This window comes from Saccopteryx bilineata, chromosome 3, assembly GCF_036850765.1.
Source record: "Saccopteryx bilineata isolate mSacBil1 chromosome 3, mSacBil1_pri_phased_curated, whole genome shotgun sequence".
Classification (NCBI taxonomy): Eukaryota; Metazoa; Chordata; class Mammalia; order Chiroptera; family Emballonuridae; genus Saccopteryx; species Saccopteryx bilineata.
Window position 1 is genome coordinate 83,851,241 of NC_089492.1, and position 26,055 is coordinate 83,877,295.

Here is a 26,055-nt window from a genome sequence, read left to right on the forward strand (position 1 = left end):
TTTGTAGCTTTGCTCTCCTTGCCCTGCTTCTTTTCAGCATAGCCTCTCTCTGTGCTTCCCTTGCTTTGTTTGCTTTTTTTCTTATTTCCCGATGTCCCAACCCTATTATTCATTTATCCAGTTCATTTGTTCAGCAAATATTTATCCAACATTTTCTCTGGGAGATCTGGTTTATGTTCTAGGCATACAGTGGTAAATAAAAATGGTCTCTGTCCAGTACAAGTAACCAAATATGTGAAATGCGGAATTGAAATACAGTATGATAAATGAAGTTATTATGAGATGACATACATATGGACATACATATCCAGGAGACAGTGACTACCTGGGAGGACAGAAGCCTTTCACAGAAGAGGTGACATTTGAGTTGGGAGTTGAAGAATGATAGTCTTGACTGTGACAGAGGAAACGACAGCTCTTTACAAAAGAATAAGAGTGAAAAAGAAAAGCATCATTGTTTCAAAGGTTGGTCTACTTAAGACATCTGAATCAAGGGGAAATGTCTAGACATGAATGTGGTAAAGTAGATGCGGTGAGATTCTAAAGGGTGCCTAATTCATGTTAAGAAATTTGGGTTTATAAGAAATGATGACATCGGATCATTTACAATAACATGGATAGACCTTGATAACATTATAGGGAGTGAAATAAGTAAATCAGAAAAAACTAAGAACTATATGAATCCATACATAGATGGGACATAAAAATGAGACTCAGAGACATGAGTCTCTGAGAATGTGATGGTATCGGGGGTGGGAGGTGGGGGGGTGAGGAAGGAGAGAGGGGGTGGGGGAGGGAAGAGGCACAAAGAAAACCAGATAGAAGGTGACGGAAGACAATTTGACTTTGGATGAGGGGTATATATGTTTCTCTGAATATTTATCAATGTCACTGCATTAAAATTAATAATTTTAAAAAATGTTAAAAAAAAAAGAAATTTGGGCTTTAATCAGTTGAGGAATTTAAGCAGGAGAGAGGCATTAGTGGATGTCTTGGAGGAAAAGCTAATAGCTCTGTGGAAGGGTCTGTTAACCAAAAAATAAAAAGCCAAAATGAGGACAACAAGCATTTATTTGAGATCAAAGAATAGCTATTCAGAAAGCACTGATTCAGTTAGAACTCCAAATCGTGTTCCAGTTAGGAAACAAAGGCAAAAGGTATTTGTGAGAAAGGGTAGGGGAACAATTGCTTCAATATAAAGAAGATATTTCTATTGGTGCAGATAACATAATACAGTGCTGCCAATTCCAAAGAATGTTTTTAATTTTTAGTGCCATAGTCATCAGTCCAGTAGTCATAGTATCTGCTTTCTTATCTTATTTTTTAAGGAAATTTCAAGTACATTTGACATGCAGTATTAGTTGAGTGTACAATATAATGAAGTTAGGCATGTATATGACCTATGAAGCGATCACCCTGATAAATTGATACCCATCTGACACAATACATAGTTATTACAATTGACTATATTTGTGAACAGTTCTTTGGGGCCAGTCCAAAGGTAATTGTGCCTTGTTTTAATATTTCATAGGTTTGAGGCATAAGACATGCAAGGCAGCTCCTCTGGGATGGCAGCTCTGCTCCCATTTTAAAGTGGCTCGGTTCATATTTTTTTTTTTTACAGATTTCAAGGCAAGAAGAACATTTTAGGAGGTTCATGCCCTGATAGGCCTTTGTATCTGTAGAATTAGTAAGTGTCCCAGGTTATAGGATCAGGAAAGTTGGGAAACTTCAATAAAACAGGGCATTGGACATAAGTGATGAGATTTCTAGGACCAGTTTTGCTATTTACATGAGCTCATACAAATCTCTTTTTTTTTTTTTTTTTTTTACAGAGGCAGAGATAGACAGGGAGGGACAGACAGACAGGAACAGAGAGAGATGAGAAGCATCAATCATCAGTTTCTCGTTGCGCGTTGCGACTTCTTAGTTGTTCATTGATTGCTTTCTCACATGTGCCTTGACCGCGGGCCTTCAGCAGACCGAGCAACCCCCTGCTGAAGCCAGCGACCTTGGGTCCAAGCTGGTGAGCTCTTTGCTCAAGCCAGATGAGCCCGCGCTCAAGCTGGCGACCTCGGGGTCTCGAACCTGGGTCCTTCCGCATCCCAGTCCAACGCTCTATCCACTGCGCCACCACCTGGTCAGGCTCATACAAATCTCTTAGTTTTTACATCTTGAAAATTGGGGTTTTGGACTAAATAAATACTGTAATTGTTCTATAATTCTGTGCTTCTACACAAACAAACAAAAAACAGCCTTAAGTGAGCTACTTTTTTTTTTTTTTTGTATTATATTTTTCTGAAGTTGGAAACGGGGAGAGACAGTCAGACAGACTCCCGCATGCACCCAACCGGGATCCACCCGGCACGCCCACCAGGGGGCGAAGCTTTGCCCACCAGGGGGCAATGCTCTGTCCCTCCTGTCGCGACCAGAGCCACTCCAGCGCCTGGGGCAGAGGCCAAGGAGCCATCCCCAGCGCCCGGGCCATCTTTGCTCCAATGGAGCCTTGGCTGCGGGAGGGGAAGAGAGAGACAGAGAGGAAGGATAGGGGGAGGGGTGGAGAAGCAGGTGGGCACTTCTCCTGTGTGCCCTGGCGGGGAATCGAACCCGGTACTTCTGCACCCCAGGCCGACGCTCTACCACTGAGCCAACCAGCCAGGGCCAAGTGAGCTACTTTTTTACTTAAAATGGCTACATTTTTTTTCTTCTTGTGGGTCTTACTGATCCTTTGTAGAAGAAGGATTTTCTATAGCTATTCAAGCATTTCTACTTTTCCCTGCCTTAGTATGGATATTTTTTCCATATTCTCCAAATTGCACTTGATTTATATTAAATCAGAGCAGTCTTCTTTGCCTTGTGCCTCCTTTCTACCATACCTATCTTCTTGGTTTCTATAAAGGTAACAGTGCCAGTTCTCCATTAATTAATTAATTAATTAATTCATTTTAGAGAGAAGGGGAGGGAGAGAGAGAGAGAGAGAGAGAAGGGGGGAGGAGCTGGAAGCATCAACTCCCATATGTGCCTTGACCAGGCAAGCCAAGGGTTTCGAACTGGCAACCTCAGCATTTCCAGGTCGACGCTTTATCCACTGCGCCACCACAGGTCAGGCCAGTTCTCCATTAATTTATAATGAGCAGGAAAATCTTCACATAAAAATTCTAAAACCATAGATAATTAACATAGTTGATTGAATTAAATAACTACAAACCGCCAAGATTGCTCATCATTACATGTTACTCCCTCCAAGGAGTAGAGAGGTGTTTGTTGGATGCTGACTTCAATCACACGTGCCTAAAACAAGTATTGGGCATGTAACTTGGGAGATGCTGCTTACCCTTTTCTTCCTCTCAAAAGGTTATACCTAGAGGTAAGAAATAATTAGCACTCCCTAATTTATGTATGTAATTAATATAGACTCTGGCTTGTTTTTCTTCTCCCCTACAGATGTACCAACATTAAGATGACCTGCTGCGTGCAGGAACCTGTGACCCACTCATCATTAATTATCCCCATTTAAGAGAGGAAGAGGCAAGTCTTTTAAGACATGAAGCCCATGGGAAATTCACAGGCTTTAGAATTAGATTTGGGATTGCATGCTAGCTTCATCACTTACTGAAGTTAGGCAAGTAATTTTACCTTTCAGTTTCTTTCATCTGTGAAATAAGTACTAAATCATCTGCCTTGCTGGGATCTTGTCAGGATTACTATATAGTATTATTAAAGGGTCCTCAACAGTATCTGGTACCGAGTAGACTAGTCTACAAGCTCTTCTGTGTCTGAAGCTCCTTGTATAAAACCTAGAACATACTGGATTCTCAATGAATATTGAGCATGACACAGTAACTAATGACTTGGTAAATGGTAATTGTTATGCTTACATAAAGTAAAATAGTTTTACTTTTTAAAATAAAATGTACATGTTGCATTTTTCTAAATTTTATTTATTATTTCTCTGCATGTACTACTCTCCAAGTTGATATGTAGAATTGTTAAACATAGGTAATTATTCTACAACAGGGCAGAGTTAATGTAAACATAACAGATATGAAATGGTATGCTTTAAAAGCTTATTGGGTCCACTGAGCAGTGGATAGAGTGTCAGCCAAGCATGCAGACGTCCTGCGTTTGATCCCTGGTCAGAGCACACATGAGAAACAACCATCTGCTTTTCTTCCCCTCCTCCAACCCCCCCCCCCCCCTGCGGCAAATTGCTTGATTGGTTCCAGTGTTGGCCAGCCAGGGCTGAGGATAGCTTGGTTGATATGAGCATTGACCTTATGACCTTAGACAAGGGTTGCTGGGTGGATCCTAGTCGGGGTACATATGGGAGTCTGTCTCTTTATCTCTCCCCTCCTCTTACTTAAAAAAAAAAAAAGCTTATTGATTCCCACAAATTATGTTACCATATTCACATGTTACCACTGTCAATCAGATGTTAGTTACATCCATCCACCCATGTGTCCATGTTATAATATGGTACCTGTATGCATGGGTGGCTAAATTCCATGTACCAGGTAAAGAAGGTTCTGTAACACCAGTACCTTCATCTTGCCCTGCCTGCTCATTATATTATTTGATTCATTCTTTGGTTCTAATTCCGGATTATATCTGTGATTATTAAGCATCTATCATGTAGCATTCTGTTGTATTTACAGAATACATGAGGACTAGCCAGAGGTAGATAATCTAACTAAGGTATTGTGGGATCCTATTCCTTATTTTTCTTTTGTAAGTCTTTGCTTTTTTTCCAACTGATACTTGGTATTTTACATGCTTGTATTCAGTTATAAAATGCATTGTAGGTAATGCTTGGAGTATTTTCTCCTACATTTTAAAATTATCTCTCTCAGTTACAAAGACTTAATAAAATAGGGGGCCTTGCTACTGCATCTCTGTAAGTAAATAGTTTCTTTGCAGGCATGTAGCTAATTTTGGTTTAACATTCTATATGATCATTCAGATTGTGATTGTGATTAGAATTGGGACAGTGAAGTGTTCTGCTTGTTTGTAGAATTTCTGTATTTGAGGAAGTTGTAGTCATAATGTGATTTGTGAGACTTCCTTCTGTGTTCACTTTTTTTTTTTTTTAAACTAGTGACATCACAATTCACCCAATCTCAGAAACTATAATTCTGGGAGTCATCTCTTTGATTCCTTTTATTTGTAATCCCTCAATCTAAATATTTAGTCTCTGAGTTCTATCTGTTTTAAACCATTCATTGTTTCTCCAGTTCATCCTATCTTCTGTTTCTGCCGCCACTGTTCTAGATCAGGTGCCAGGTATTGTTCCCAGCTCTTCCCTAACTGATCACCCTGCTGCAAGCTAACGCTTTTCTCCGCAGTTGATTGTCTTAAGTGAAATCGTACTCTCTGTCTTCTTAAAACCTTTTAAAACTCCTTGTCAACCACAGGTTCAATTCAAAGGTTTGTTCTTTTATTAATTTTTTAAATTTTTATTTATTGATGTTAGGAGGGAGACAGACAGACAGGGACATCAATCTGTTCCTGTATGTGCCCCGACCAGGGATTGAACTGGCAACCTCTGCACTTTGGGATGAAACTCTAACCAACTGAGCCATCTGGCCAGGGCCAAATCCAATGTTACTAACATTATAATTATAACTTATTCTTACTCTCCCTTTAACTCTCAAGGAGTTCCTGCCCACTGCATCATGGTTTATATTACCTTCGAAAAAGAAATGGAAAAAAAAAAACAATTTGTGCATGGTTGAAATTTTCTCCTACTTAAGAAGAGTATAGTGACAGGTGAAGTCGAAGTGTGGTAACAGGTTTAAAGTTCCATTGTAGTAAAGGTTACTAACATCCAAAGAAAAAATGTACACTTTGGCAGGAGGGTGATATACAGTGGTTACATACAGAAAATCTGGGAGTCACAAGAATAAAATTGGCAGTGCCATTCAAAGCATTGGAAGTTTTCCCATCCCTATTGCCCAGTTTTTGCATATTCCTGTTATGTAGATAAATGTATCAGATAGTCTAGGCCTGATACCATTAAGTATTCTAATCACAATTAAGTTCCTTTGCTTAATTTAGTAGATGATAGTGTGCTTTATAGGAAGAAAGGCTGCTGTTTATTTTCTTGGTTGTTAGATTTCTTGTTGTAGATTAATAAATTTTGGACTTATATACCAGTTTTTTGTTTGTGTGACTCACTTTTGGTGGTTATACTGGTACAGTTATATTTCTCCTTGAGCACACTGAATTCACTAAGACACAGTACCTTGTAAACACTTAGCAACCAATCAGCCATTTCATTTAGTGACACCATCTACCACAGTGTGCAACTCTTTATGCCTTCTCTGTTCAAGTGGCTTGTGCAAACATTCTCCCCTAGCCTTCTAAAAATATGCATACTTAAATGTTTTGGGTAAGTAGATGAGCTCCTGAGTAGTCTTTTAATATAGTAATGCTTCCCTCAATGTGATAATTCATTCTTTTAATTACTAAGTATATTACTATAAATTGCTAGGTCTTCACTGTCCCTAACTGGTCCTACCCTTGAGTTTCATGGAGAAAATTTGGAATTCACTTATAGTAAATTAATGAATTTAGGGTTCAGAATTGTATTTCACTCTCCCTTCCTGGACACCCAGAAAGTCATTTAGCAGAAACCCACTATGTTTCACGCAGTGTATGGATTATGTTTAATACTTTACAAAATAGTCCTGCAAAGTGTTTTTACAGATGATTCTGTGACTCAAAAAAGCTTAAATAAGTCTTACATGGTTACAACTAGGAAAATAGCAGAGTTGGGATTTGAACCTACAGCTATTAAATTTCTAAATTTCCTTCTCTTCAAGTGCAGAGCACTTCCCCAGCACATATAATTATGTTTAAATAAAACAAGTATGTTTTAATAATTACTTAGTCTAGACCAGGGGTCTCAAACTTGCGGCCCGCGGGCCGCATGCGGCCCGCCGAACAATTTTGTGCGGCCCGCAGACTAATCCACGAAGTTCAAAATATTTTGGATAAAATTAAGTAAGCCTAGGGGCCTACTTGTATTTTTCATTTCTCTAGCATCCTAGCTAGATATTAGCTTAGTTAACAGCAGTTGTGATGCGAACTACAGTTTCTGGTCGTTTTGTGACACTGAGTAAACTGCATGTACGATTGTGCTTGTTGTACTGATTTTTTTTTGTTTTCAACTGCAGTGAGAAAAGTTTTGCGTAACAGTTGCCTTTTGTAGACCTAGTGCGGCCCGCCGAACGGCTGTGATCTTGCTCTGCGGCCCACATGCTGAATTGAGTTTGAGACCCCTGGTCTAGACCATTTATTTTTATAAACCTGTGGAACTTGATTAAATAGCTATGCTACATTTATTTTAGATTCTTGTTTGGGGAGTTTTTTTCTAAAGAAGAGTACTGGGGGTTTCATTGTTACTTACATTTATCTTACACAGTTGATTATTCTGAAATAAATTCTTGCCTAGTTATCATAACTTTCCTCTTTTTCCAAATTAATTTCTACAAAATTAGTTTATACCAAATGTTTCTTTATTCACTATTTGCTATTAAATTTGCAACTTTTTCTTTTAAATGGTCCCCTTTTAAAGGCAGAACCATTACCCAACACAACCTCCTACCCGTCCCCAAACGTGAATTCTGCCTGTTCAGCAGCAGCAGAAGCTCTGCACTGTTTTCTGTTGGAAGTGTGAGCTGAAGGGACAGGCATTCCCAGTGCTTAGCGGGTGCACTAAGCTGTGATCTGCCCTTGTTGTATTATTAATGGCATAATGTTTTTATGCTGCAGATGGCTGAGAGCTAGCAAGGAAAATTCAGGACCATGATGGCTCAGTTTCCCACAGCTATGAATGGTAAGCAGCTTTGTGCTTGTAAGATAAAGAGGTAATGGGATATGGGGCGGGGGGGGGGAGCTATAAAATATTCTTATGTGACATTTTCTTTAATTATAAATTCAGAACTTACTCTTGTCTAAAATATTTGGGAAATTTATTTCAAAGCACCGTATATCGCTTCTATTAGAATATTATGCAATGATTCCTGCAACTCAGTGTATGCATATTCTGCAGTATCATCTGGAATGTATACTTGCCTTTGAGCTGCTAAGAATAACTTAAAGCCATATTGTGTTTGATATATAAGACTGGGGGACAAAAAGCAGAGTGCTATAAAGTAAAGAATATCAAAGGTGTTTTTGATAGCATGGGATGATTATAAACTGATTAAGCCAATAAAGATTCATCTAGTAGTATACATAAAAAAGAGTTTGTTTTCCTTTTACACAGGATTACGTATGCCAAAACACATACTTATTTAATAGGAATCATTTTAAAATAAAATATTTAATTTCAATAATAAAATGTTTTAAAGCTTTTTTTCTTATTCTAGTTTTAATACATTTCCCAAACACAAATTACCTATGATTAGTAAGTATTAAATTACTGTGTATGTCATTTAGAATTGAGAGCATGCATTGTATTTTTAAATCGCTAAAGGAATCTAAGACCTTAATTTTGAAGTAAATTTCATTAGCTAATTATAAATATAAGGTATATATAGTGAGTCCAGTCAATAATTCTTTAACATTTAAATTAAAAAACAGTAATATTAAAGAACATTAGAGAAAAAGAGGGAAGAATCACCAATGATTCTACCACCTTCACAAAGCAATTGTTTTAATGTTATCATGTATTTGATAATTATATCTTGTTTCAAACATGTTCTCAATCATTACATTGAAAATGTATGTTGAGCCTGACCTATGGTGGTGCAGTGGATAAAGCATTGACCTGGAACACTGGCCACCCAGGACCCTGAACTGGAATAAGTGGGTTGGAAAAGAATTCTCTTACTTATTTTTATTCATTTTTCTTAAATGGATATACAGCTCTCATTTTCAGTGTTTAATATTAGGAGTCTTTCAGGTCTTTATGTAGAAGTTTGATGACATTTTTGTGACCAGAAATATGCTATAGCAGCTGAACTCTCATTTCTAAATCAATTATCCTATGGTAACATTGATTTCATTATACCTCATTTCTCTTAAAGTCAGTTTCCAAGAACCTATCGACCATGTTGAGTGAGGACAAACTATATATGCCCACTTTTCATTTTGTTTCTTCCATTTTCCAAATATTTATGTATCACTTTGTAGCTCATTGCATTATATGTTAAAGAAGAACCTATAAAATGAGGATACTAATAGCACCTAGTTTATAAGATAGTGGTGGCAGTCACTGAGTTATTGCATATAAAGTATCTGAAAGATAGGACTCAAAAAGACTGAGGTGCTTTCATCTTTATCATCCTTTGTTGTTTTTGTCATATTTTATCATCATTGTTTTGCCAAAACCATGTAACAATAATTCAGTGTATAGCCACTCTTCTTGCCTTCGTAGTCATGACGGGTTAATTTATTTGCTTCATAATAAACTGGTAAACCACGTAGGTTTTTTTTTACTATGAATGTGATATTTCTTTATTGGAAAGTGTAGGTTTAGCTATTTTAGGTTCTTAGTTCTTCAATGAATTTGTTTATTTTTAAATCTAATAATCTTGTCTTTAAGAAAGGATGTTTATAGATTTCTTTTTTTAAAAAGGGCTATTAAATATTTGTGGGGTTGTTGTTTTGAGTAAAGACAGTATGACCTTGACTTAGCATTACTGTGCTTAAGTTGGATGGTTATTACGTGAAAGAATTAGTGTCTCTTTAGCTCTAGATATATTGGGGTGACTGGTTAATAAAATTATATAGGTTTGAGGTGTCCGATTCTACAATACATCATTTGTATATTATCTGTTCACCACCACAAGTTAAGTCTGTTTGATGTTTGTTAAATCCATCTTAGTGTTTCAAATTATAGTGGGCATCTACATTTCAATGATATGCATTCCTAGACATCACTTTGTAAGGGAGATTTTTATATAATGTAGGCAACAAATATATATGTTTGTTTACCTAAACATATTTGGTTTCCTATTGGTAGAAGGGGAGTAAACTTAAAAAGGTAGAAGTGAAGTAGAGAAGGTTATTAACCATGATGAATGTATAGAGCTCTAAATGCCTCCTCAGAGGGCGTATAACCGTATGTGAAGGATAGGCACAAAAAGATTTGTGACTTTTGTGTTTCTCAATTTCCTGATCTTGCCTCTCATCTTGTTTTCTACTCCCTCTTTTATTCATTCACATGTTTATTCCTCAGTCACTTTTAAGTGTTTGCTCTGTGCTGGATACTCTGCTGGTTCTGTGAATGGAAAGATAAACACACAAAGTTCCTGTTCTCCAAGGGCTCATATCTGGTAGAACAGATGGATAGAAAGCAATTACAGCACCTTTCTAACTGCTCTGTGGAAGCATGGAGAATCTAGAGGAGGAAGCAATTAACGTGACTTACAAGTGTTAGCAACCTGAGGAAGTGACATTTGCTCTGGACCTTGAAAGATAAAGGTTGAAATAGAAGAGGGGTAATAAGAATATGAGTCCATGTCCTTTGGAACACAGGTCACGGGATGTGAAAGAGGATGTTATGCATTTCGAATTTTATAAGGATTTACTTTTCCAGGATAGGGATGTATTACCATCGTTTCTTTTATCTTGGGTTTTTGTTTTGTATTGTTTTTTTTTCTTGTTAAATTTTAAATAAATTCATAGTAGTGTCACAATTAAAAATTTTTAACCTATTTGTTATATAAACAGTGTTCAGAATCTTTTTTTTTTTCTTTTTTTTTTTTTCATTTTTCTGAAGCTGGAAACAGGGAGAGACAGTCAGACTCCCGCATGCGCCCGACCGGGATTCACCCGGCACGCCCACCAGGGGCGAGGCTCTGCCCACCAGGGGGCGATGCTCTGCCCATCCTGGGCGTCGCCATGTTGCGACCAGAGCCACTCTAGCGCCTGGGGCAGAGGCCACAGAGCCATCCCCAGCGCCCGGGCCATCTTTGCTCCAATGGAGCCCTGGCTGCGGGAGGGGAAGAGAGAGACAGAGAGGAAGGCGCGGCGGAGGGGTGGAGAAGCAAATGTGCGCTCCTCCTGTGTGCCCTGGCCGGGAATCGAACCCCGGTCCTCCGCACGCTAGGCCGACGCTCAACCGCTGAGCCAACCGGCCAGGGCCCAGAATCTTTTTAAGGTATGTTATTCCAAGGGAAAATTTGGTTGCTTTGACATGTAAAAGAGACAGACCCATGTTTTTATATTTAAATATCAGTTTCAATGCATCTCCTTTACATTCTGTTACTTATTTTTAAATGACAAAAATAACAGTTAAACTCTAATAGGTATCAAAGTAGTCAGGGAGATAATGTGGAGTAGTAATTATAAGCATGAATTTTGGAGTAATATTCTAAAGTACAAGAAAATTCAAGCTACAAATGATATTAGCTGTTTGGTATTAGGCAAGTTATTTAACCATCCTACACTTCAGTTTTTCATCTGTAATATGTGTAAAACCTAATCCTTGGAGTTGTAAAAATTAAATGTAATATTAATATACTTAGCATGGTTGCTGGCATAAAGTACCGCCCAGTAGACAGTAGTTGCTGCTTCTATTGTACTAAGTACTATTCTACTAATGTTAGACTTTAAAAATAAATGATAGAGAAAGTTGTTTTTCTGAGATAGCTGATTAAGAGTTGAGAGAGCGGTATGGTATAGGGGGTTTAAAAAAAGATATTTGTATCTATTTGAGAAAAATGAGTTAGGTGAAATTAACTCATCTTTTAACAGGATAGAGTTGAGGTTTTCAGTTTTTTGCTCTCTTCTCTGTCTGGCACGCCATAATTGTGATTGTTGGTATGCTTGAAGTTGTTCCAGAGGCTCCTTACACTATCTTCATTTTTTTTATATTCTTTTTCTTTTTGCTGTTCTGATTGGATATTTTTTGCTTCCTTATGTTACAAATCACTGATTTGCTCTCAGCTTCATCTACGCTACTCTTGATTCCCTTGTAAATTATTCTTCATTTCAGTTAGTGTAGCCTTCATTTTTTATTGGTTCTTTTTTATGGTTTCTACATCCTTACTGAGTTCCTTGAACATCTTTATCACCAATGTTTTGAACTCTGTATCTGTTTGTTTACCTCCATTTCATTTAGTTCTTTTTCTGGAGATTTCTCCTGCTTTTTAATTTGGGACATGTTACTTTGTCTCTGCATTTTGGCTGTTTCCCTATGTTTGTTTCTATGTATTAGGGTGTGCTGCTATGTCTCCTAGACTTTGTCCAGTGACCTTGTGTATTAAGTGTCCTGTAGGGCCAGTGGCACAGCCTCCCTAGTCACCCAGGCTGGGCAATTCAGGTGCACCCCTGTATGGGCTTTGTGCACTGCCTTGTTGGCGTCACTGAGAGGTATTGATCCCCAGGCTGATAGGCTGTAAGGACTGGCTGTAATTACAGCAGAGGAACTGCTGTGCAGGAGTTGACCCTACAGAGCAGGACTTAGCTTCAGTGGGGCTTTGATGCTCATCGAGTCTGCTCCTGGAATGTGTTGCTTGTGGAGGTGGTAGGGTTGTTGTCCGGCAAAGTCTGAAGCTGTCCACTGGGTGCACTGGCTTTGGGGCCTCCTGAGAGGTGCAAGATCAGCCACTGCCTGTGCCCTACCTGAGACCACCCAGCATGAGCTACAGAGCAATGTGCAAATGGTTGCTACTTGTGCTGAGCTTGAAGGTGCCCAGGAGAGGCTAAGCTGTGAACCAAGGCCAGCTGCTGAGAGTTATGGAGCATACTGAGGCCAGATACTACTTGAGAGATTTTAGGGAAGTCTGATGCATGAGGCAAGAGAAGCCATTTGTATGAGAAAGCCACTGAAAAGGCTCTCAGGCCCACAAGTTTGGTGTGGCGGGATCTCAGGGACCCACCTGGGCTGGGCAAACAGTGTGAGCCATGTTGATGAAAACTCAGATACTGCTGAGTATCTGAGTATCCCCTGCTGGCTCTGTGCAGGGAGGGCTCAGAAGAGGAACATTAGCCTCTGCCAGCACTTTTGTTTGGCAGAAAGCTCTGTCTGTCCTGTTCCCCATTCCCTACCCGCCCTCTGGCCAATTGCCAGACAATCCAATTAATCCCCATATGTCCCTGGTTCCTTTCAAGCTGCTGTCTCAGTGCTGGAGCTCAGAGGGAGTGATTGAGTCCAAGTAAGCCCATGTGTGGGCCCCTTAAGAGGATCTGCCTGGGATTCCAGCAGCCCTCCATCTCAGCCACAATCCCCACTGGTTTTTAAAGCCAGAAGTTATGGGGATTCTTCTTTCTGGCCCTGGAACCCTGGACTGGGAGGTCTGGTGGGGCAGGGACCTCTGCAGCCTAGATGTCTCAGTTTTACACCACATGTGGGTGTGGGGCTAGCAGTTTCACATCTCCGTTCCTCCTACCATTCTGGATGTGGCTTCTTTAGATCCCTAGTTGTAGGACTTCCATTCAGCTAGATTTCAGGTAGTTCTAAATGCTGATGGTTATGTAGTTTAGTTGTAATTTTGATATGGTTGCGGGAGGATTTGAATACTGTGTTTACCTACAATTGCTATCTTGACCAGAAGTTCATACAGGTTACTTTTAAGGCCCACGACAGTGTGGACATTGTTGGCTGTTTGATAACCTGAAAAAGTGTCAACAGTTGAGGCACCATTAATAGCCTGGGAGAGGGATCAAAGATACAATGTTGTTAATATCCCCAGAGCCAAAGGGGGCAATGCCCTGTGCAGTGTGACCTGCCCCCCGCACATACATACATATACACCCACATTCAAACAGGAATCATAAATGGTATCCTCTGCATCAGTGATTTTCAACCTTTTTTTTTTAATTAATTAATTTATTATTTTTCTGAAGCTGGAAACGGGGAGGCAGTCAGACAGACTCCCGCATGCGCCCGACCGGGATCCACCCAGCACGCTCACCAGGGGGCAATGCTCTGCCCATCCAGGGCGTCGCTCTGTTGCGACCAGAGCCACTCTAGCACCTGAGGCAGAGGCCATGGAGCCATCCCCAGCGCCCGGGCCATCTTTGCTCCAATGGAACTTTGGCTGTGGGAGGGGAAGAGAGAGACAGAGAGGAAGGAGAGGGGGAGGGGTGGAGAAGCAGATGGTTACTTCTCCTGTGTGCTCTGGCCGGGAATCGAACCCGGGACTTTTGCATGCCAGGCCGACGCTCTACCACTGAGCCAACCAGCCAGGGCCTCAACCTTTTTTGAGCCGTGGCACATTTTTTACATTTACAAAATCCTGGGGCACACCACCTACCAAAATGACACAAAATGATACTCTAACACAGTACATATTATACATATAGTTAATAATATAGTTTCTAAATGAATTTATACTCACTTAGTGTGAAACCTGGGCCTGTTTCGATGAACACAAAAGGGATATCCTGGTAGGAATGGTAGAAAGACACACACGAAGCTCTTCCTCAACAGTTCTCTCTCAGTTTTTAGTTTTTATCGTAGTCAAGCTTGAGAAGCTCAGCTCACATAGATATGTGGTTAAAACGGGAGCAATGTCAAAATAGCTTTGTTGGCCAGAATGGGGAACTCCTTGGCAACAGATAACCAAAAACTGTCCAAAGGAAGATCAGCAAACTTTAGCTTTAAAGTTAGATAACATTGTGATGCATTGTATATCACCCGCTGGGGGCTTTTAAAAAGAAAAAGGTCAAATATCTATATACACCATCAGGATAGACATAACCAGCTGAGGCTGAGGCTTCATCTAGTGGTGGCAACATTTACCTCCAGTCTTGACCAGGATTAGAAATCGGGACCATGGGGAGGAGTAGCAGCTTCAACTACTCGCTGCAGCCACACAATGACAAATGTGCAGCAGCCCGAGCGGGGATCTTCCTGGGTGTGGATGAGAGGTGGCCTACTATTGGTTCATCCCTAGTGGTCGGGATGAATCCTAGAAGGTGATTAGGTCAGTGAGCATTCCCTGTGCCTCCACTCTTCCTGTCGCTGGTAGCTGGAGGGATTGTGAGGGGAATGTTTATGTTTGGATGGAGGCGGCTGGTGGCGGGCCAGATAAATAGCCTCCGCGGGCCGTAGTTTGGGGACCCATGTTTAATTTCCCCACAGCACAACTGACTATGTCTCATGGCACACTAGTGTGCTGCGGCACACTGGTTGAAAAACACTGCTTGGCCCTGGCCAGTTGGCTCCGTGGTAGAGTGTTGGCCTGGCGTGCAGAAGTCCCGGGTTCGATTCCCGGCCAGGGCACACAGGAGAAGTGCCCATCTGCTTCTCCACCCCTCCCCCTCTCCTTCCTCTCTGTCTCTCTCTTCCCCTCCCGCAGCCGAGGCTCCATTGGAGCAAAGATGGCCTGGGTGCTGGGGATGGCTCCTTGGTCTCTGCCCCAGGTGCTAGAGTGGCTCTGGTCACGACAGAGCGACGCCCCAGAGGGGCAGAGCATCACCCCCGGGTGGGCAGAGCATCGCCCCTGGTGGGCGTGCCAGGTGGATCCCGGTCGGGCGCATGCGGGAGTATGTCTGACTGTCTTTCCCCGTTTCCAGCTTCAGAAAAATACAAAAAAAAAAAGAAAGAAAGAAAAGAAAAACACTGCTCTGCATCACATAGAGTAGGACTTAATCAGCATCTTGATTTCAGTCTAAATCACAGAATGGGCCCTTACCATGGGGAGCTGCATTAGTGACCCAGACCATTCAATTAGCAATTACAATTTGTTTTCAGTTTGCAGCCCCAAAGAGGGTGTCTTTAATCTGTCAGTTATAATTTTCCAAGTGGCAAACCAAACAGCTGAGCCATTGGCAACAGCCCAAAAGTCTTGAGTCTGCCCACTGAACAGAGTGACCATGTCTCCTTTAGGTCTGAGGCTGAACAGTCATGACAGCCCAGTGGACCCCATCAGCTTCAGCTTCTTTGAACCATTAGTGAATTAGTCCCAGGTGCTTCAGGGAACCTCACTGATTCAGGAGCTTTGCTTCAGACAGTGGAGTAGGAATAGTTTCTCCTCAGAAAGATAGCTGCCCTTTTTCCCCCTAATCATGTAAAGTCAAGATGTTGTTGAGGCCAGGCTGTGTTTAGGCCAGACTATATAATTTCTGTTTTACAAGCAAGGCTTTTGGGTTCTTCTCACCTTGTTAGTTGTGGAATTCAAATTGACTTTGAAAGTCAATTGGAGTGGAACTTTTAGCCACCTAAAAGTCCCATTAACCTCCAGCGCACCTCCAGGTGGAGGCTGCTTCTCTTTGCCAAAGTTTCCAATTGGCAGAATGCTCAGTCACATATGTTTATTCTGTCTCCAATACCCGGAGTCCACATTTTTGGGGGCTTACCAGCTAGTCGTGCTGGTGGAGTTTTTAGTTTAGCAGTGTTAACTTATTTGATTTGACAAATGTACTACGGTTATATAAATTATTATATAGAAATATATAATATATTATATAGAAATAGGGTGACAGGTATATAGGAATTTTCTACTATCTTTGCAACTTTTCTTTAAATTATTCCAAATCATTTTTTTTTAAATCAAATGAGAGGCAGAGAGGCAGACTTCCACATATGCCCTGACCACAATTCACTCAACAACCCCCGTCTGCGGTTGATGCTCTGCCCATCTGGGGCCACTGCTCCGTTGCTTGGCAACTGAGCTATTTTAGTGCCTGAGGCGAGGCCATGAAGCCATCCTCGGCACCCGGGGCCAATTCACTTATTTGAGCCATGGCTGCAAGAGGGGATAAGAGAGAGAGAGAAGGGGAGGGGGAGGGGTAGAGAAGCAGATGGTCACTTCTCCTTCGTGCCCTGACCAAGAATCGAACCAGGGACTTCTACACGGAAGGCCAACGTTTCACCACAGAGCCAACCAGCCAAGGAATTATTCCAAATCTAAAATTATTCCAAATTAAGAAGATTATTTCAAAAAGTGCTACATGGCTTTCCATAACTTACAGGGTAATGGTCAGACTCTTGAGAGTGGTATTTAAGACTTTTTACAATTAATTCCTCCTACCTGTTTCTTATCACTTCCTCACATGCACATGATGATTTAGCTGTTAGTCTGCTTGTGTACTTCCTTGACTTCTCATGCTATGCCCTGTTGGGTGAAATGCCATGTCCTACCTCTTCACATGACAAAATTCAAGCCAAGCTTCAAGGCTCTGCCTTAGTCTTACCTTTCCTGTTATCTCATCATTGATGCTTTTAACTCAGTACTAGCACAGTTTTTATAAAGAGGGTGAGTAAAGTAGGTTTACAGTTGTGAGTACGCTAAACAGTTTATTATTGTATTATTATTTATTAATTATTGCGTTACTTATTTGCATTACAACTGTAAACCTACTTTTGCCTACCCTTGTATATTTTCACTTAGGCTGCTTCACCATTTTATTCTGTAAATGCTGGTAGTCACTTTCTAGAGTCAATAGTTCCTTGAGAATAGAAATATTTTATTTATCTTTTTATTTCCAGTATTTATCTTGTTGCCCATTTCTAGTGAGTGGTATACAGTAATTGTTCAATAGATGCTAATTGGGTGAATGGCTGAAAAGCCTAAGGGCTATGTGATGCATGTTCATGATAGAGTTTTATTCTTTGTGTCACTCAGGTATTAAGTACTGTCATTAAATGGAAATTTGTAATTCATATTTACATTTTAGAATTCTAAATTTTAAGCATTATGTATACATATGTACAATACAATTTCATATATACAGTATAATTTCTTTGTCTTGCATTTATGTTTTAGGAGGGCCAAACGTGTGGGCTATTACCTCTGAAGAAAGGACTAAGCATGACAAGCAGTTTGATCATCTCAAGCCCTCAGGAGGTTACATAACAGGTTTGTGTTCATACTTGTGAATTATGCTCCTTCTCATATAATATCTTAAAATTAGTTTTAATTTGATTGCCATCACATTTGTATTATTAAATTATAAAATTCTTATCAAGATGAAATATTGCCATTTATGATAACATGGACGGATCTTGAGATAACATTTACTATGTGAAATAAGTCAGACAGAAAAAGACAAGAACAGTATGATATTGCTTATATGTGAAATGTAAAATAAAAGCAGCAAAATTAATTATTAATGATAACTGACAGCAGGAGCATCAGCTTGTTCCTGTCAACTTCCCTGGTCCCCTGAGTCACACAGGGACCGTGCAGAGATCCCAGAAGGATGCTGCTACACATGCAGTGATTGTGTTACAGGAAAGGAACAGAGCTTGAGGGAACCCAGCATGTATATAGCAAGTGGTAAGCCAGCTTATTCTTTGTCCCAGAGGGAAACATTACTTTGACCCTCAAGATAGCTCACTGTAAACCCAATTCTGAAAAATGACTCAGGTAGAGAGCAGTTAGGGTCTTGCATGCTTGGCATACAGAGCTGGATACATAGGATTGTGAGAGGCCAAGAAGGGCTATCTCTGTCAACACCTGGTATTTTTCATTTAGAACTCTTCAAGGGAATGGTGTTTTTAACAATTTTATTAAATAGAAATATTGTCAAATAAGACTTTAATTATTGTGGAAAAACTAAGATAAATAATATAATCTTTTATCACTGATTCATCGTGTGACCAGTAATGACTCTTTTTTTTAGAATGTTTTATTAATTTAAATAATTTTATGTATATATGTGTGTTTAATTTTTTAAGAGATTGGAATTAAAATAACAAATCAACAACATAACTATGATTGCCCATTATTATTATTCAGAGGCATTGGAGTAATTCCTTGAACTAATATGCTACTTGATTTTTTTTTTTATTGCCTTCAGGTGATCAAGCACGTACATTTTTCTTGCAGTCAGGCCTGCCGGCTCCTGTTTTAGCCGAAATATGGTAAAGTAGTGTTTTTTGTAGATGATCTTAAATTTCTGATTATCTGGTTTTGTTTTGTTTTTAATACAATTTAACATAAAGTTGTTTTTACTTGTAGTTTGTTATTAAGTAGAAATATTTCTCCAGCTTTTTAGTAAATCAGTTTTATTGAGTTAATGACTGAAAATCAATTAAGGTTTTGTTCTATAGAACAAATTTCAAATTTCCTTAGAACTTTTTTTTTCTTTTCTTTTTTTTCTTTTTTTTTCTATCTTGAAGCTGGAAACGGGTAGAGACAGACAGACTCCCACATGCCCCCGACCGGGATCCACCCGGCACGCCCACCAGGGGGCGACGCTCTGCCCACCAGGGGGCGATGCTCTGCCCCTCCGGGGGGTCGCTCTGCAGCGACAAGAGCCACTCTAGCACCTGGGGCAGAGGCCAAGGAGCCATCCCCAGCGCCCGGGCCATCTTTGCTCCAATGGAGCCTTGGCTGCAGGAGGGGAAGAGAGAGACAGAGAGGAAGGGGGGGGTGGAGAAGCAAATGGGCGCTTCTCCTATGTGTCCTGGCCGGGAATCGAACCCGGGTCCCCCGCACGCCAGGCCGACGCTCTACCGCTGAGCCAACAGGCCAGGGCCAGAACTTTTAAGGAAAGAAAATATATACATATCCATCGAAAAACTTTTTTTTATAATTTGGCAGAGTCTTTTATTTATTTATTTTTTTAAGTGAGAGGCAGGGAGATAGTGAGACAGACTCCCACATGTGCCCTGACAGGGATCCACCACGCAACCCACCCTCATTTGGGGCTGATGCTTGAATCAACCGAGCTATTTTTTGTGCCTGAGGCTGACACGCTCAAACCAACCAAGCCATCCTCAGCATAATTTGGCAGTCTTAAAATCTTTCTGTTATTTTGTAGTTTCATTTATTTCATCATCTATAAACCCCAAATTATTCCTCCTTTCTCTTGTTCCTACCTTAAGGAAATTGTGCTTTATAATATCTATAATAACATTTGTTTTTTAATGTATTTACAGTAAATACCAACCCCTACTCCATTTTTCTTTACACTTGGAATATTCCAATGCGTGGCAAAGTTCAGAAATAATAGCAAGCATTCAATAAATATTTGAATAAATGAATAAGTTTAAAATTATACTCTTGAATAATTTTTTTTCATTTGCCCTGGTGGAAGTCACCCTAAAGTCTCTAGATTCTATATAGACTGGCAGTGTTTTATTCAGTGCCATCCATGATCAGTATTTCTTAATGTATAGGTTTTGACTTTTATACACACACATATTTAAGTGATGATCAGTGTGTGAATGGTGTCATTGTTTTTATTTTATCATCATTCTCAAATGTAATGTTGACCCTACATACAATCTAACCACATCATTGTCCTTTTAGGGCTTTGTCAGACCTGAACAAGGATGGGAAGATGGATCAGCAAGAGTTCTCCATAGCTATGAAACTCATCAAACTAAAGCTGCAAGGCCAGCAGTTGCCTGTGGTTCTCCCTCCAATTATGAAACAACCCCCTATGTTCTCTCCATTAATTTCTGCTCGTTTTGGTATGTATTTATTTAATTAAATTTGATTCCTAGGCACAAAGTTTGGTGATCAAAACAGGAATTGATGGAAAATAAAAAGGAATTGATGGCATAAAATGACAGTCCCCAGACTCCAAGTTAATTTGCATGTCTGAGATAAGAAATATTAATTAAATTTGCTGTCATAGCTTGGGTGTCCATATGTCCCAGTTCTCCAGGGACAGTTCTCATTTATGTCTGTTGTCCTGGCATCTAGTCCATTTACTGTGCCCTTTCATAATTCCCTGTTGGATGATAAATTATATGATCCCTGTCACTATAGCTGATTCTAAATACTATTCTTAGTTTCCTCTGTGCTTTGTATAAGTAACAGAAAAAATTTGAACAATTTTTAACTTACATGAAATAGTTTAAATTGGAGGATAATTTAAAATTGTACATAAGTAGAAATTTCTTTAATTTAAAGGTTAATATTCCTGACCTGTGGTGGCACAGTAGATAGAGCATCGACCTAGAATGCTGAGGTTACGAGTTCGAAACCTTAGCCTTGCCCTGCCGGTCAAGGCACAATAAGAAGCAACTATGAGTTGATGTTTCCCACTTCTCCCCCCATGTCTTTCTCTCTCTCTCTCTCTCCTCTTTCTAAAATCAATAAATAAAATCTTTAAAAAAAGAAAAAAGCTTAATTAGCCAGCTAATTTTAGGGCTAAAAGTTGAAGACTCTGTGCTAATTTACATAGTCATCAGAGATAACCAGTTTTCCATTAATTTTCATTAGCCAATTATTAATTATATTAGAAGCTTTCATTGAAATGGAACATTCAAAGATATCTCTATGTATCTGAAACATGTTCCTATATGCCAGATGTTAGATCTTAAAATACTAATTTCTTTCACTGTGGCAGTGAACTCGAGAGATAAATACCAAATCATTGTGTCACTATATTTATATAATGTACTTAATATTCTGTAGTTAGTATATGAGTAAGAGTCATCACATTGTTCCTTTGAGTGGGGGCAGTTTGGTTGTGTGTGTTAATTCAATAGTACTGTATTTATTATCCTCACATAAAATCTCATGTTTGATCCGGTAATACATTAGATACTAATATTTAATTGAAAAAGGCTGCTTAGTTTTCATGATGCTGGAAGAGAATTTTTAACTCCATAGTGGTCATTCCCTTAGTTTACATAGGTCAGAATATTGGCATTAAAAGCAGTAGTTTACCTCCCTAACTGCTAGGTCATAGCTGCTTTTGTGAATTAAGACTAGTTTGCCCATAGCTTTTTTGTAAATATAGGGTCAGCTCACTATACTATAAACTTGTTTTCTGGCATGTGTTTTATAATTTATTTACTAGCACTAGAAATTGTGTTCTGTTTTATCTTTAGGAATGGGAAGCATGCCCAATCTGTCCATTCCTCAGCCATTGCCTCCCGTCGCACCTATAGCAACAGCCTTGTCCCCCGCAACTTCAGGGACCACTCTTCCTCCCTTAATGATGCCTGCTCCCCTAGTGCCTTCTGTTAGCACTTCATCATTACCAAATGGAACTGCAAGTCTCATTCAGCCTTTATCCATTCCTTATTCTTCTTCAAGTAAGTACTTTACGTCTTATGAGTCAGTATTTCATATGAAGAAACTGTTATATTCATGTTCCAATGGAGGTTAAGTTTCCTTCATAATTTGTGATATTGTTTATTGTGAACTTTTTTTATTTTTCTTTTCTCTTTTATTTTTTTAGCATTGCCTCATACGTCATCTTACAGTATGATGATGGGAGGATTTGGTGGTGCTAGTATACAGAAAGCCCAATCTCTGATTGATTTAGGATCTAGTAGGTATGAATATTTAAACTTCCAACTTCTTATGCTTTTAATAAAGAGTATTTGACAAATGACTAGTTTTTAAAGCTCTGAATATATCCCAGTTTTACTTTATTATGGCCAAATGTAAATAATTAAGGTAAATTTATTATTTATAACTCACATAAAATAAATTTTTCTATTTTTAGAATTATAAATGCTTGTGGTATTTTACTTTTGAAAAAATGTTTCATGTAAACTAAAAATATTTTGCTCTATTTTTATTAGTCAGGTTTTTTTCCCCAGAGCTACCTACTTTTTCTTTTACAAATGTGTTTCTTTTTTTATATATATATATTTTTTTATTATTTAATTTAATGCAGTGACATTGATAAATCAGGGTACATATCTTGAGAGAAAACATCTCCAGATTATTTTGACCTTCGATTGTGCTGTATACCCCTTACCCAGAGTCAATTTGTCTTCTGTCACCTTCTATCTGGTTTTCTTTGTGCCCCTCCCCTTCCCCATCCCCTCTCTCCTTCCTCGTCCCATCCCGCCTCCCCTCACCTCTCCACCCCCATTGCCATCACATTCTTGTTCAGGTCTCTGAGTCTCATTTTTATGTCCCATCTATGTATGGATTCATATAGTTCTTAGTTTTTTCTGATTTACTTATTTCACTCCGTATAATGTTATCAAGCTCCATCCATGTTATTGTAAATGATCCGATGTCATCATTTCTTATGGCTGAGTAGTATTCCATAGTATATGTGTACCAAAGCTTTTTAATCCACTCATCCTCTGAGGGACACTTGGGCTGTTTCTAGATTTTCGCTATTGTGAACAGTGCTGCTATAAATGGGGGTGCATTTCTCCTTTTGGAGCAGTTCTATGGTATTCTTGGGGTATATTCCTAAAAGTGGGAGAGCTGGGTCAAAAGGCAGTTCGATTTTCAGTTTTTTGAGGAATCTCCATACTGTTTTCCACAGTGCTGCACCAGTCTGCATTCCCACCAGCAGTGCAGGAGGGTTCCCTTTTCTCCACATCCTCGCCAGCACTTATTTTGTGTTGTTTTGTTGATGAGCGCCATTCTGGCTGGTGTGAGGTGATATCTCATTGTGGTTTTAATTTGCATTTCTCTAATGATTAGTGATGTTGAGCATTTTTTCATATGCCTATTGGCCATCTGTATGTCCTCTTTGGAAAAGTGTCTATTCATTTCTTTTTCCCATTTTTTGATTGGATTGTTTGTCTTCCTGGTGTTGAGATTTACAAGTTCTTTATAAATTTTTGTTATTAACCCCTTATCAGATGTATTGTCAAATATGTTCTCCCGTTGTGTAGTTTGTCTTTTTATTCTGTTCTTATTGTCTTTAGCTGTGCAAAAGCTTTTTAGTTTGATATAGTCCCATTTGTTTATCCTGTCTTTTATTTCACTTCCCTGTGGAGATAAATCAGCAAATATATTGCTGTGAGAGATGTCGGAGAGCTTACTGCCTATGTTTTCTTCTAAGATGCTTATGGTTTCACGGCCTACATTTAAGTCTTTTATCCATTTTGAGTTTATTTTTGTGAGTGGTGTAAGCTGGTGATCTAGTTTCATTTTTTTTGCAGGTAGCTGTCCAATTTTCCCAACACCATTTGTTAAAGAGGCTGTCTTTACTCCATTGTATTTCCTTACCTCCTTTGTCAAATATCAGTTGTCCATAGAGCTGTGGATTTATTTCTGGGTTCTCTGTTCTGTTCCATTGATCTATATGCCTGTTCTTATGCCAGTACCAGGCTGTTTTGAGTACAATGGCCTTTGTAGTATAACTTGATATCAGGAAGTGTGATACCTCCCACTTTATTCTTCTTTTTTAAGATTGCTGAGGCTATTCGTGTTCTTTTTTGGTTCCATATAAATTTTTGGAATATGTGATCTATATCTTTGAAGTATATCATTGGTATTTTAATTGGTATTGCGTTGAATTTATTGATTGCTTTGGGTAATATAGACATTTTAATGATGTTTATTCTTCCTAACCATGAGCATGGTATATGCTTCCACTTGTTTGTATCTTCCTTGATTTCTTTTATCAATGCTTTGTAATTTTCTGAGTACAAGTCTTTAGTCTCCTTGGTTACATTTACTCCTAGGTACTTTATTTTTTTGGTTGTAATAGTGAAGGGGATTGTTTCCTTAATTTCTCTTTCTGAATGTTCATTGTTGGCGTATTTTAAAAATGCCTCTGATTTCTGAGTATTGATTTTATATCCTGCCACTTTGCTGAATTCATTTATCAGGTCCAGTAGTTTTTTGACTGAGACTTTAGGGTTTTTTATATATAATATCATATCATCTGCAAATAATGATAGTTTTACTTCTTCTTTTCCAACTTGAATGCCTTTTATTTCTTCTTCTTGTCTGATTGCTGTGGCTAGGACTTCCAGGACTATGTTAAATAAGAGTGGTGAAAGGGGGCACCCCTGCCTTGTTCCTGATCTTAAGGGTATTGCTTTTAATTTTTGCCCATTGAGTGTGATGTTGGCTGTGGGTTTCTCGTAGATGGCTTTTATCATGTTGAAGTATGTTCCCTGTATTCCCACTTTGCTGAGAGTTTTGATCATGAATGGGTGCTGGATTTTATCAAATGCTTTTTCTTCATCTATTGAAATTATCATATGGTTTTTCTCCTTCTTTTTGTTTATGTGATGATGAATCACATTGATTGATTTACGAATATTGTACCAGCCTTGCCTCCCCAGAATAAATCCCACTTGATCTTGGTGTATGATTTTTTCTATATATTGTTAGATCCGGTTTGCTAATATTTTGTTGAGGATTTTAGCATCTATATTCATCAGAGATATTGACCTATAATTTTCTTTCTTTGTGTTGTCTTTGCCTGGTTTTGGAATCAATTATGCTCGCCTCATAAAAGGAGCTTTGAAGTCTCCCTTCCTCTTGAATTTTTTTGAAATAGTTTGAGAAGGATAGGAGTTAGTTCTTCTTTGAATATTTGGTAGAATTCAGTTGTGAAGCCATCATGCCCCGGACTTTTCTTTGTTGGGAGTTTTTTGATAACTGTTTCGATCTCATTTGGTGTAATCGGTCTGTTAAGGTTTTCTGATTCTTCCAGATTGATTTTTGGAAGATTGTATGTTTCAAGGAATTTGTCCATTTCATCTAGGTTGTCTAGTTTTTTGGCATACAGTTCTTCATAGTATTTTCTTACAATATTTTGTATTTCTGTTGTGTCAGTTGTTATTTCTCCACTCTCATTTCTAATTTTATTTATTTGAGTCCTCTCTCTCTTTTTCTTGGTGATTCTAGTTAAAAAGGTTCATCAATCTTGTTTACCTTTTCAAAGAACCAGCTCCTAGTTTTATTGATCCTCTGTATTGTTTCTTTAGCCTCTATGTCATTTATTTCTGCTCTGATCTTTATTATTTCCTTCCTTCTACTACATTTGGACTTTACTTGCTGTTCTTTTTCTAATTCTTTTAGATGCAGGGTTAGGTTATTTGAGCTTTTTCTAGCTTCTTAACAAATGTATTTCTTAAACATCTTATAATTGTTGCACATTGTTAGTTTCTTTCTTGAGCAAATTCTGCTTATTAAGTATGCTTTAATTTCAGAAAACATCAATGTTTATTCATCAGCTTGTGTATAAATCACAATAATACTCTTATAAATTAAATTTTTTTTTCAATTACAGCTGACATTCAATATTATATTACTTTCCAGGTATACAGCGTAGTAGCCAGACATTTACACAACTTATGAAGTGACCCTCCCAACAAGTCCAGCACTACCCCCGACACCACACATAGTTATTAGAATATTATTGACTATATTCCCTATGCTGTACTTGACATCCCCATGACCATTTCTAACTGCCAATATGTACTTCTTTATCTCTTCACCGTTTTCACCCAGCCCCCCAACTTGCCTCCCACCT

The 26,055-nt window shown here is 38.9% G+C and overlaps 1 protein-coding gene across 9 annotated transcripts in view; it reads left to right on the forward strand.

Annotated features, from left to right (window-relative positions):
* The window catches only part of ITSN2 (intersectin 2), a 152,163-nt gene that overhangs the window by 17,210 nt on the left and 108,898 nt on the right, over positions 1–26,055 (forward strand). For 8 of the 9 annotated variants that reach the window (XM_066266589.1, XM_066266590.1, XM_066266586.1 and 5 more), the window contains 6 exons: positions 7,774–7,837; positions 17,667–17,759; positions 18,703–18,766; positions 20,160–20,323; positions 21,695–21,901; positions 22,048–22,144. In XM_066266589.1, the coding sequence (XP_066122686.1) occupies positions 7,807–7,837; positions 17,667–17,759; positions 18,703–18,766; positions 20,160–20,323; positions 21,695–21,901; positions 22,048–22,144 (656 nt within the window). In that variant the 5' untranslated portion in view covers positions 7,774–7,806. Of the gene's footprint in view, positions 1–3,444; positions 3,623–7,773; positions 7,838–17,666; positions 17,760–18,702; positions 18,767–20,159; positions 20,324–21,694; positions 21,902–22,047; positions 22,145–26,055 lie in introns of those variants that run through there. The other variant, XM_066266587.1, reaches the window with a different exon arrangement.